This window comes from Eumetopias jubatus, unplaced genomic scaffold (assembly GCF_037043125.1).
Source record: "Eumetopias jubatus isolate StellerSeaLion01/CBP00866 unplaced genomic scaffold, mEumJub1_p1.0 scaffold_16, whole genome shotgun sequence".
In the NCBI taxonomy this organism is placed as follows: domain Eukaryota; kingdom Metazoa; phylum Chordata; class Mammalia; order Carnivora; family Otariidae; genus Eumetopias; species Eumetopias jubatus.
Window position 1 is genome coordinate 8,186,419 of NW_028274822.1, and position 14,301 is coordinate 8,200,719.

Consider the following 14,301-nt stretch of genomic DNA (forward strand, 5'->3'; position numbering starts at 1 on the left):
AGAGGGTATTATGGTAAGTGAAGTAAGTCAGACATAGACAAATACCAAATGATTTCCCTTATATGTGGAATCTAAAAAAAAATACAAACGAACAACAAAAAACTCAAGCAGATGCATAAATACAGAGAACAAACAAAAAGGAGGGGGTAGGGGAATGGGAGAAATAGGTGAAGGGGATTAACAGGCAAACTTCCAGTTATAAAATAAAATAAGTGAGTCATGGAGGTGAAAAGTACAGCACAGGGAATATAGTCAATAATGTTCTAATAACTTCGTATGATGACAAATGGTGACACATTTATCATGGTGAGCACTGAGTCATGCATAGAACTGTCAAATCACTCTATGTCACTCTATGTCAATAATGAATATTAAAAAAAAGACAAATAGGAATATGTAGGAGAAAAATTCAAAGGAGGGAATTCTGGAGATAATGTTATTACCTAATGAAAATAAACCATCACTTTTTCCAAACATACACTAATTTTTATGGCCAGTAAAAAAAAAATGTATCATAAGCCTTAGGTCAGTGAATAAGTTATAATCCCTTTTCAATAACCATATAATTTTAAAAATAGTGTATATGCCTAAAAATATTCATTTTCTTAAGAGAATATTTATTTCTTAATAGTTATCTAGAATGTGATTACTATTATTACTGTCAGGCTCTAGGTGGACTGAAAATAGACAGTTGAGTGAACTCACAGCCACTAAGTAAACATAGAATTGAAGGCTCTTAGAGAAACCAGTGTGGGAGAGGGTTTTATCTAGGCAAAATGGTCCAGACTGGTAAAATTACTTCAGCTCAGCTCAGGGTTTTTCCCTCTTCCTTAAAATTTTGAAAGACATATAGCCTTGGCCTAACCTAGATGGATATTATTAGAACCTGACCTTGAATAAGTATTTAATAGTTTTGTAAGAACAAAGTTATGAAACTAAAATTGCTATATCAAGTATACAAAACTTCACTATAATTGTCTTATAATGCCACAGATTCATTTTCAGAATGTATAAATCATTTTCCCAGTGGGAAGACTGATACATTAAGTATTTCTTATAGAGAATACCCAAATCTAAGTAGGTCTTGTCTTGGATGAGTGACAACAAAATCACAAAGGGTCATTGCACAAAGACATTCATTTATCTGGTTGAAGTTCATGTCTAAACTCATGTCTGTAAATAATGATTATGAAACAAGCATTTGTTTAAGACATTTATGGATTCCAACCATATGTTATGACCAAGAAACCAATGTATTTGCTTTGACATACCCTATTTAAAATCTGGGTTATGCATTTCATATATTATAGATTTGCCAACATTTCTTCAGTCACTCTGAATTAACATTTACACTTAATGTTATTAACATCGAAACCTAGATAAATGAATACTGAATTAACATATCGGAAACCTAAAAAGTAATATATCAACAATTTAGTATAAAACTCCTTTCAATTTTTTTTGCTTATTAAAAACTCACAAAAATAATGCCAGTAAGGACATGTTGAATTTCATGGGAATCCTATTGCACTGAACATATTATAGGATACACCAAAAATACAATATTGTAATAATAAAATAATATATTGCATGATTAAAATAATTATTAAATTAGTTTGAAGCCAGTGTAAAGGACTGAACTGTTTTGAAGAGTGTAATTAACCTGTCATAAAATGAGTACATTTTATTCAGATTATCAACAAAAATCTGAAGAAATTATATATTTGGTGATTTCTACCCTTTCCCAAAACAGTGATCACCCTGGGCACTAGTGTACAGAACCTGTCCTTCAGGTGTCTATTTGTCACCCACCTCCTTAGTTGTTGTGGCACTTAGAGCTTACCTTCCTGACTCAAAGGTAAACCACGTTGAATCCCGTCCATATCTCCTCAGGGAGCTGAGAGGCCACATCACCAGTTTGACCTTGGCATTGTGGATATCCCAGAGATAGATATTCTCATGAGTGATCTGCATTGTGCATTCACCGTAAATATCCAGATTTGGTGTAGGCATAAGATACACATTGAATCTCTCTGCAAAGAAACAACGAATGGAACAAATTAAGTGAAAAGAGGTCTGACTCTTGATAGTAACACTGTATTAATTTATATACCTACCTACAACCTTCAGAACGCATTACCATGTCCCTTGGGAACATCAATAGTGCAAAACACTACCCCTTCCCATTGGATGTATGAGACAATGAGCTAATTAAAATATCTTTGCTCATTAGTTCATTCACTCACTCATTCTACACTCTGTGTTGCATGTATTCTCTAGAATGAAGATGAAATGGTTAAATTGTACCATGGAAACATAAGGGTAAAAGCTAAGTGAGGTCTCTGCACAAATGATGCTTACTGTCTGCTTCTTCACACAATCTTAAATGCATATCATATACCTAACTCCTGCAAGGAATGTCTTACTTAATTTAAGAGGAATTTACTCAATTTTACCTTTGTGTTACAAAGTATTTAATGCACACTTAGACTGACTCTCAAAATACATTGTATTCACAGTCAAATTCAGCATATGATAATTGCAGGTATTCATTACTGCTTTCTGTAGGACTTCAGATACTGTTTTGGTAAGCAAAATAAAAACACAGCCACTTTCATTCTTGGATATTCTAGAGTTGAAAATCTGATTATTAGGCAATGATTCCAAACCTTGCTTTATATTTTTTTGTGTATCTCAAAGGCTACTGCAAAATTCTGCAGCCCTTGATCCGCATTTAAATGCATTAGATGCACTTCATAAAAAATGAGGTTAGTTCATAATTTCCAGGAAGCAAAGAACTTGATACGACCCATAAAGTGTCCTATAAAATATCCCTCATTCCTAGCACCATATTCTTAGTTTATAGTAAGTAATTATTACATATTGGTTAACTATATGAATGAAATAAATATATCCCATGATGAATATGCACCACAAGAATTGAGGAATTATTAAAAAATAATGTCATGATAACAAAAAGTTTAAGAATTACTGGCAGATACATTTTTGTGAGTTTGAATTTAATTGTGAATCATGTTTGAAAGGCAGTGCTGTTGAATTAATGATTTTGGGAGGCATAATGGTGCAGCTGCAGTTGAAAAAGGATTGATATGTTTAGGAATATGCCATCATCCATCATAATGCCACAATCTTAAACACTGAATGTTTGCTGGTACTAAGCTGGAATTATCTGTATAACAGAATCTTTTCTGTGGCAGGTATTTTGCTGAGTATTGCTTTGCTGATGCCAAAAAATAAATTCATATTCTAAAAGGGTTAAAATGGATTTAAGCATAATAGCTTGAAATTTAGTAACCATATGGACAATAATTATATTCAAGAGTCTAGATATTTTTGACCAAAATAATCTAATGATTCAATTTTTTACTTAGATCATTGACCCCTAAAACTATATGTATATGGATTGCACATTCATTTCCTACAGAAAGGAAAACAAGATAAGTTATATATCTGAAGAAAAGAAAGATCACTCTCCCATTAGTTATCTGTAATAAAAAGTATATATATATGTATATATATATTCTATAAATCTTAAAATTCTTGTGTGCAATCAAGTAAAATCTCAATATTTCACATTAAAGACATCACTCACATTGCCACCACAATTCCCACTCCAGTGGGATTACAGGTAGCCAATCAAAGGGGCCTCATCTCATGTAAGAGTATAAATGAAAGTTGGACCCAACAAAGTGACCCTTGCATATAGAAAACGCCTGAACAGAAATCTTCTTTTCTTTGGTCAAGACCCTCTAGATAAAGTTCAGCTTTTACAGTTGGAAGTACTCATATGTCAGTGGCATCTGTTGTGCAGAGGTAAAACATTTGTTATAAAAGGAGAATGTAAAACATTCTTCTAAATTTCTTCCTCTCCATCAGTTAGAGTCTGAAGATAGCAACCAAAGAATCATTGCCAAAATGTCAAGAAATAAAACTTCTTCTAAAATATTGAAATAAACATCATTAGCCATTTTAGTGTTGTTTAAGGCTGCACTGACCCTTGATGTTCACACCCATAGTTTGATACTGAAAAAAGAACATGCAAAAAAAATAACCCTGACATAGAGGACCCTGTCCTCCACATGGATGATACATGGTAAATTACCTATAACCTAGGGGTATTACAGAGGACCCAAAAGAACCATTGCATTTTCACTGAAATATCTGTGTGCTCTGATGTTAGTAGATAAAATGTAGAAAAAATAAACAGAGAAAGTACAATCATCACAATGGACATTGAGGAAACATGGAACTGAAAAACAGAAAAATAATGAATTGGATTTAATAAGATTCACATGATGTAGGGCTCTTGATGTCAAAATAGTGAGGTTTGTTTACAAACAAATACAAAGAGATTGGATAACCTGTCTGGAGGGAGTCCTTCCAAGGGCAAGCTGTAGGCTATGTAAAGCAGGTGAAATGTATCTTCCATATCCTTCTTGCTACCTTCTATTTCCCTAGTCTTACCTAGCAATTCACATTATCTCCTTCTTGTTATGATTTGGAACGCTCCAACCTTCCTTTCAAAACTATTTCTTTCTTCCTACAAAAGGAATTATTCTAAGAAATTTTATTTTCGATTTTTAAATTTTCAAAAGCCATCTTATCCTAATGGCTAATTTCCAAGGATTTGAGGTTCAGTTAACATGTAGACTAATTCTAATTTAATCCAGCAGAGGATGAAGGCAGCTCAAGTTATCTAGTAAATTATTCTTCTTTGATTCCATTGTCATGGAAAAAATGTTTCTGCATTTGCTGTGAGTATTTTATGCCCTTAATAATGTAAAATATGTTGCTTCATTAAAATTTGTTATGGTTTCCATTGGAAAGACCATTTTAATATGGAATAGCTAAAATTGGCTCCCCCGAAATGACTTTTTAAAATGTTTAACTTTGTGAAATGCTTGTATGAAGCAGGTGTTTTAACCATCCTCTAATCATGTCATTTTCTTATTTAAAAGCCTACCTTCGGTTTTACTACTGAGAGCGTTAGTGTGCATCAAAGTTACCTGGAGGGCTTGTTTAAACACAGATTGCTGGGCAGTCCTCCACCCTTATTGTTTCTGATCCAGTAAGTCTGGGCTGGGGCTGGACAATTTACATTTCTACTTGTTCCCAGAGGTTGTTGATGCTGCTGCTCTGGGGACCACACTTTGAGAACTGTTGATTTGCTAAGCTCATTTTAGAGTATTGCCAAGGAATTAGGGGCATTAGAGGAGCTACCAGGGATGCTTTCGAAAGTGATGCAATGTTCTAGTAGAACAAACCAGCACATTTAATTCAAAACGGTCCTTTAATCTTGGCTCAAATAAAGTAATCCCATTTCAACTGACTCATGACTGATTTGGCAGGAAAGAGTTCTTATGTGAATTGGAACAAAAGAAGTGAGAGGCATGGGGCACCTGGGTGGCTCAGTTGGCTAAGTCTCTGCCTTTGGCCCAGGTCATGATCTCAGGGTCCTGGGATTCAGCACCAAATTGGGCTCTCTGCTCATCAGGGAGTCTGCTTCTCTCTCTCTCAGATAAATAAATAAAATCTTTTTTAAAGAAGTGAGAGGCATAGAAAGAAAGGAGGTATATGAAAGTTTTCAATTCATCAAAGTATGTATGTATATTCGAATTATTTTCTTTTAAAGTAACCAACAATAACAATAAATACATTGTTAAGGAGCACCAAACAACACATTTCCAAGTACCCAGAAGAATTAGAAAAGAAACTAGCTGTTTAGTATTTATGCTGCCAAAGCAAGCACAGAAATTAGCTGTTTAAATAACGATAATAAGGGGCACCTGGGTGGCTCAGTTGGTGAAGGATCTGACTTTGGCTCAGGTCATGATCTTGGGGTACTTGGATCGAGCCCCACGTCGGGCTCCACACTCAGCAGGGAGTCTGCTTGTCCCTCTCCCTCTGCTACTTCCCCTTCCCTTTGCTCATGCTCTCTCTCTCTTAAATAAATAAAATCTTTAAAAAAATTAATGATAATATCCTGAAACATGAATAAAAATTCTACTAATATTAGGTCTTGTGAAGACTGCTGAATGTGTGAAGAAATAAATTTTTGAAAAGGTTATGTAAAAAATTAGATTAACATGTATTCACATATATAAACTACAGAATTCTAGAGTGAAAAAAAATCCCAAACACATGACCCATGAAATTGTATTTTGATAAAATTTAGGTTTGTACAATGGCTGATATATGAGAAAGCATAATTTTATTTTAAGTGGCTAAAAACAATAGCAAGGTGAAATATTTACAAAACTAATTATCATGTCCAAGGAAGATGCTTACTATTATTGGTTCTGCGGTTGTGTTTACAAGGGCATTTCTACTCTAGGGTTGGATGAGGAGATCCAAAGGAATAGACCATGCAGGGGGCCTGGGACCAGAGTTAAGGTGACAACCACAAGAACAGTCTCAAGGGGATTACAAAACAAGGTTTGGTCAAATTGAATTGGACAAAGTTTGGCAAGAAAGGGTAGCTACACTCCGAAGAAATGGTCTTGGAAAAGGCAGAGTGAGACCCCAGGTGATGTTTGGAGATTGAATGGGTCATCAGCCCTGAGAAGGACCGAAACCTTCCTTTCTCAGCCAATGATGTTTTAAATAGATCTGGTTTAGGGCAGGAACAATCCAAATATAGCTATGAGCTTGAGCCTGACAGGTGGGGACAAGTGGAACATGTAGGGGTTGCAGAAAGCAGAAGATCAGAGATGCAGTTTCTAACATGAAATGAAACATCATCTAGTGAGTAGAAATAAATAAGCAGAACACAAAAGGATGATGAGCTCTTTGACCAGTTTCTTAATAATTTCCATCTTTTAACAGTGCAGAGGGAAAACTGGTTTTAAAGAAAGAGCCATACTAAAAACAAATACATTTGCTCACTTATAATTATTAGAGTATTTTTTAAAATACCGGCTTTTGGAATTTATGTATTAAATAATTTTGTGCATTTAGCACATAGTGAACATTCAGTGCATTGTGACTACATGAACATAAAATGCATCTTTTGTATCTTAGTTATTTAGAATAAATTTGGGGAATGTAGATTGGACGCCAATTCATTCCTTTTTTTCAAAGAAGGGTTCTGGTAAGTTTTAATTGTCAGCTAATTGCTGAACACTCATACTCCCTCTAACCATTCCACTTCTCCAGTTACTTCAGAAGTTATGGACTTGAATCTTGGGTCAAAAACAAAAAAGATGGAACATGGAACTAAGTATTATGCCTAAATATTTGGAAACCAAGAGATCCATAAATATTAAAGACCATCAGGTGTTCCACAGGGAGAGGTTATAAATTTAATAGTAGGTTTAAATTTTATAGTAACTTCAGGTAAGTGGGTGTGAATGCCTATACTTTTTCTTTCTCTTCCTTTTAAAATCCAAGTGTAGCTCAAAAGGAGAAGCCCCATGAAAAGAAAGGCATTCTTTAGCTCGTTGGTGACATCATCATGTTCTGAATTTCAATTCCAGGGTCTTCCAGAGAATACAAGCTTAAATATTTGTTGAAGTTCATTAATGAAAATGTGTAGGTATTATTAAATTAAATAACTCAAAGAAAATTAATAATTACATATAATATATATATAAAATAATTACATATATAAAATTTGGTTTTGTAATGATTAGTAATAGCTACCACCAATTAGTTAATTTATTTATAACTTTCAATTTCACTTAGTTGTTTCTATCAACCAGTGATTCCATAAAGTAAAACTCACTGTATATGCAACTTACTGTTCAAAAAACTTTATTTACTTATTTATTTTTTTTTTTTACAAAATAACTTTAAATATTTAACTGAGATTTTCTTACGGCAAGAGTATTCAATTGTTTTTTTTCCCAAAGTGTGATCAGGAAAGTCACTATTTATGTAAAACATTTGTTTAAATTAAATTTATTACTGAAGCTGGTTCATTAAAAGATCCAAACTTTGTTGTCTCATCAAATGTGGAAATGTATCTAATCTAGTTGTTGACCTTTATCTTCTTATTTGGCTATCATGAACAGCTGTAGCCTGTATCTTGCATCCTGCCCTCAGATTTATCATAGTGGAAACAGAAACCACTGCATCTCTAGACTCAAGCTTCCCCCACACTCTCTCGCACACTGCTGTGGTACCAGCCAGGCAGGACTCCATGATTGCACGGCTCCATCAGCGTGGGCAGGATGAGAGGTCAATCTCCTGATCTGGCAAACAATCCAAATTCTATGAGGAGTTCTCTTGCCTCTCCTCTTTCATCATGCTTGGGAGGGGATGCATCCCTCCTTCCTCCCCTTTTCCTATGAAACGCCTTCAAAGACTTCTCTTGAATTAATCATCCAGCCTGATCTTTAGAATTTCATGGTGCTTTTCAGCCATCACCCATTGCTCTGGGCTGCAGTACGTTTTTGAAAGAGCAAGAAAGTCCCATTCTCTGCTCTATATTTAACAGTTATTACGTATCAATTCAAAACATGGAATTTCAATATTAACACTGAGCTAATAAATAGTTCACTAAATATTATTTAGTCCCAGGACCAGAGCCACTGGTCTAAAATTAAGCATTAATGAATAAATCCACAAGAATCTGGTATTTGAGAAACTTATGATACACTCTGGAGTATGGAATTTATTACTGAGTATTCATCTCAGTTTGGATGCTAGGTTCACCCCATCGTTACAATTCGCCTTGTTTTTTTTGTTTGTTTTGTTATTTATTTATTTATTTATTTATTTATTTATTTATTTATTTATTTGATGTAGTGTTCCATGATTCATTGTTTGCATATAACACCCAGTGCTCCGTGCAGAACGTGCCCTCTTTAATACCCATCACCAGGCTAACCCATCCCCCCACCCCCTCCCCTCTAGAAGCCTCAGCTTGTTTCTCCGAGTCCATAGTCTCTCATGGTTCGTCTCCCCCTCTGATTCCCCCCCTTCATTTTTCCCTTCCTGCTATCTTCTTTTTTTTTTTTTTAACATATAATGTATTATTTGTTTCAGAGGTACAGGTCTGTGATTCATCAGTCTTACACAATTCACAGCACTCACGATAGCACATACCCTCCCCAATGTCTATCACCCAGCAACCCCATCCCTCCCACCCCCCACCACTCCAGCAACAACGTGGATGGAACTGGAGGGTGTTATGCTGACTGAAATAAGTCAATCAGAGAAAGACATGTATCATATGATCTCACTGATATGAGGAATTCTTAATCTCAGGAAACAAACTGAAAATTTGCCTTGTTTTTGACAGTTATATGAAGTGTCAAGGAATTAAACAGAACCAGATATTACTCAGATAATAATAGGTGTTTCAAGATCATCCCAAACCTTATATTCTTATCTCTAAATTTCCCTAATATTAGGATATTGCAGTGGTCAGCCTTCAATTTCAGCAGCTTTGGAAATGGGGCCACACGGAGGAAGCAGATATTTGCACATTCAGATACATTCTGATATCTGTATAATTCAGTTATACCAGCAATGAAACAAAGCATGATTTATACTCATCAAAATGTGTGGAAATCTTCAGGAATTGTGACTTCATTTCTATGATGGTACTGAAATTTGTTAAAATTTATTTTATTATAATGTGGCAACAGCAATAAATTCAGTTGCCAGATCCATCTGTTCAATGGCTACTATAAATTGGAATGCTTGCGTTTCTTCAATCACTTGGCAGGACTTAAAAATAAGAAAAATTTAAAAAGCCACATTTTTTAATCCCCCAGCAATTAATTAATTAATTTTCTCTTTTCCTTTCTTTTAACAAAAAAAATGACTGCTGACTGAGTTTTATCTGCATTTCCAAGTAAGTCATGTTCACTCTAGCAAATACAGGAAATCATTAAAAACAAATAAAATAAACTTAACTTCTATTATACCTTACAGAGAGCATCTTTGTTAAAGTAACTGTATCTTAATATGCAAATATATTCACATACAATTGTGATTATACCAAATACAAAGTATTGAACCATCTATATTGTACTTATTATTGTATAAGAATTTTCAGATGCTGTTAAATATTCCTTGGGGGTATAATTTTTAATGAATACATAATATTCCACTGTATAGCTATGCCATATTTTATTGAATAACTATCTACTTGATGAATATTAAAGTTAAGCCAAATTTTGTCTAATATAAATTCGGCTTCAGTAAAATAATCAACTTTTAGTTCAATTTACTGACTAATTCAGTCATTTCATATTGAGTCATAGGGCTTACTTTATTCTTATATATAAGTTTTGGATCACTTTAATATCCTTAATTATTAACTTATGCTGGGCACTAAAATCTGAATCATTAGACTAAATGCCATAAATTCTTTTAAGAATCAGACAATGCCAAATTGATTTCCAGAAGTTCCTTACCAATATATATTCCAATTAAAATATCTATTTTATATATTCATTTATATATATCCTTTGCCAGAAATTTTTTTAAAATTGAGTTTACTGTTCCTTGCGTTGACAGTGAGAATTCTATATAATAGAAATTGTTCCATGTTTATGACCAAGCCTTCATCTCAGATTGTTATTTTGTTTATAATATTTATGTAAGTCCAGAAAGTGGAAAATGGTTTTCTTTAATTTTTGTGATAAGTCCAATGTTAATGAAAGAAGCTTAATATTCTCCTACAGTTTTCAGAGCAGTTTTAGCATTTTATTTTTTGCAATTAACTGGTATACTGAACTATACTGAAACATAATGAAATGTTCATATGTTACTTATAATGTTCTTTCAGTTTTGACAAAGGCACATTAAGATACACAAATTTTCTGACCCCCAGAAATTTCCCTTATGCCATTCTCCAGCTGCCAATGCCCCAGAACCAACCACTGATCTGATTTCTAACATTGTCTTATTTTTGCCTGTTCTAGTAGGTTCTTGTGAGCTAAGAACATCCAGCTTCACCACATCACTAATTTATTCCCAGTTTGTGGCTTTCCATTTTTATTTATTTCCTTTTTAATTTTTTGATGGTGCTTTTTTGATGAACAAAGTTTTAAATTTGATGAAGTCCAAATTATTTCTTCTTATAATTTGCTTACAGTGCTTTATAAAAGAAATGTTGGCCTATTTCAAAGTCACGTCCATCTTAAATTGGTATTTGAATAGTGTGAGGTAGGGATTGAGGTTCATCGTTTTCCCTATAGATATCCAGTCACTTTAAAACTATTTATTAAAGACATTTTACTTTTCTCATTGAAATTACCAATAAGCTTGTGAAAGAGGACTTTGGTGACCTTGTCAAAAATTACTAATTCATATGTATGAATCATTTGCTTTCTGTTCTGTTCCATAGACTATTGTCTATTGTCCGTCTTGATTGCTGTCAGTTATAATAAATCCTCAAATTAGAAAGGGTACCCATTCCAATTTGGTTCTGTCTTTTCAAGAGAGTTTGGATAGTCTTTTAGGCCTTTTCATTCCAAATGCATTTTGAAATTGTCTCATCAAGTTCTAGAAAAAATGTCTGACTTCTAGGATTTTTATTGGGATGTGTCAAATCTATAGGTTAATTAAGGAGAACTGACATCTTAGCAAAATTGACTCCTGCAATCATAAAATACATAGTTTATCATTCCATTTATTTAGGTATCTTTTAATTTCTCTCAGCAATATTTAATTTTCAGTGTAGAGATCTGGTTATATACTTTGCCAGTTTTATCCCTGAGTATGTGATGGTTTTTGATGGTACTGTAAGTGATATTTTTGTATTTCATTTTGTAATTGCTCACTCTTAATATATATGGATATAATGTAAGTGTGCATATATATATATAATCTCTATATATATTATATATATATAATTTATATGTTTACACACACATGCCCATACATACACATATTTGCCTATTAAATAGTTATCCTGAGACATCACTGAGTTCACTTAGTTATAGTTGTTTTCTCACAGATTTCTTAGGAGTTTCCAGGTACATTATCTTTGTTTCTTATTCTTTACCAATTTTTATGATTTTACTTTATTTTCTAGTTATATTACACAAATCAGAACTTTAAGTAGAATAAGCAGAATACTGAATAGAATTCATGAGAAAGGATATCTTTGTCTTATTCTCAATCTTCTGAGGAAAGTATTCAATATCTTAACCTTCAAAAATTATATTTTCTGAATGATTTTCATTGGTGTCCTTCATCAGTTTGAGATCCTATTCCTAAATTTTTAAGAGTTGTTTTCATAAATGAATATTGTGTTTTATCAAATGCTTTTTATGGTTCAACTGTAATAATCATATGATTTCTCCCTCTATTAAAAGAGTGAAAGATATTGATTGATTTCAGGAAGTGTTTGCATTTCTGGCACATACCAATATTGATCACAGTGTATTATCTTTCCATGTAATACTTAATATTCCTTTTCTAATTTTTAAAATGATTTTGTACTTATATACATGAAAGATATTTGTCTGTAATTTTCTTTTCTTATATTGACTTTGCCTGGTTTTAGCATCTAGGTTATAGTGGCCTCATAAGATGAGTTCTAGAGTTCCTCCTCTGAAAGAGTTTGCATACAATTGTTATTGTTTCTTCTTTAACTGCTTGATAGAATTCAACATTCCAATTATGTGGGAGTAGGGTTTGTATATGGGAAGTTGTATAATAACAATTTTAACTTCTTTTTTTTTTTTTTAAGAGAGGAAGGGGGAAGGGGCAGAGAGAGAGAGAGAATCTTAAGGCTCCATACCCAACATGGAGCCTGACATAGTGCTTGATCTCACAACCTTGAGATCATGACCTGAGCCAAAATCAAGAGTTGGACGCTTACTGATTGAGCCACCCAGGGGCCCTAATAATTTTAATTTCTTTAATGGATACAGGGCTCTTTAGATTTTCTATTTTTTTGTGAGTCAGTTTGGGTAATTTGAATCTCTAGTAAGTGGTATAAAAGTAGATCATTTTTAAAAATTAGATTCTTTTTAACCCAATACGAGAAAGGCTACATTTTAATAAAAGATAACTTGTTAAACTTTATTATCAATTTGTTGTCAAATTACTAATGCTTTACTTATATTGCTTTTATTTTGTATGGTTCCTAACTATTTCCTTTATTATTTTTAAAATATTCTTATCCAGTGAAGTTCAAAGATTTAAATTATATATTAGATTTTATTTATGAATGCTATAATCAGAGATAATATTAAAAAATGTTTCCTTATGGGGGCGCCTGGGTGGCTCAGTCAGTGAACTGTCTGCCTTCGGCTCAGGTCATGGTCCCAGGGTCCTGGGATCGAGTCCCGCATCGGGCTCCCTGCTCCGCGGGGAGCCTGCTTCTCCCTCTCCCACTCCCCCTGCCTGGGTTCCCTCTCTCGCTGTGTCTCTCTCTGTCAAAGAAATAAAATCTTAAAAATTTTTTTTTTCCTTATGGCAGATGGAAATTAAAAACATTTCCCACAACACTTTCCCCTCTGATTTTAACATCTGTTATAACCTGAGCACTGGGAAAGATACTGTTGCTATTGGAATTTTAAATTGTACTCAGAGAAAAATATAGAGCTTTACAAAATATATTAGGAAAATGAAAAGCTGAAAATTAATGATCAAACATCCATTTCAAGAGATTTGAAAAAGAACCTGCAATTAAACCCCAAACTGTGAAGCAACTCATATTGAATGAGAGCAGAAATCAATACAATTTAAACCATAATGAAGAGAAGCCTAACAGATAGGTAAATCTCTGATGATGCTGATTAAGAAAAAAAAAAACCCACATATAATCCATATGAAGTAAAAAGGGGCTACCAGTACAATGTGAACAGGTATTAAGAAGATAATACAAGGATGTTGTATTTAGTCAAATGACTAAATCCTAAAATCACTGGTAGATTTTTTGAAGCTAATTATAATTGAGTTTATTATCCAAAGTTTTCAAATGTTAGTGCACATTAGGGTCACTGAGGTTGTTAAAATATAGACATCTGGCCCTGCATCCTAAGAAGTGTTTTCTTTGTGGGTGGGTGTGGGTGGGGGGACCCAGAATTTACTTGCTTAGCACACACCTGATGTTGAGTGTGATGGTGATGTTCAGCTGTATCCCAGACACCTACTGACTTTCCTGCCAGGCACTGTGCTACTTGGTTCCCATGCTGGGTTTTACTTAATCTTCACAACAATCCTATGAGATACATACTATCATGATCATTCTCAAGAGTAGGAAGCTGAGATTTAGAGAATTTCTGTCACTTGCTGATGACCCCAGAGTTGGAAGTGGAATACACCTTGATGATACACTAAATTTGTCTGGCAACTTTTGTTATCAGGTTC

At 33.7% G+C, this 14,301-nt stretch overlaps 1 protein-coding gene across 2 annotated transcripts in view; it reads right to left on the reverse strand.

The window, feature by feature from the left end:
- DOK6 (docking protein 6) overlaps positions 1-14,301 on the reverse strand; it is a 360,407-nt gene that overhangs the window by 134,061 nt on the left and 212,045 nt on the right. For both annotated transcript variants that reach the window (XM_028102963.2, XM_088019411.1), the window contains exon 5: positions 1,844-2,033. In XM_028102963.2, the coding sequence (XP_027958764.1) occupies positions 1,844-2,033 (190 nt within the window). The remainder of the gene's footprint in view (positions 1-1,843; positions 2,034-14,301) is intronic.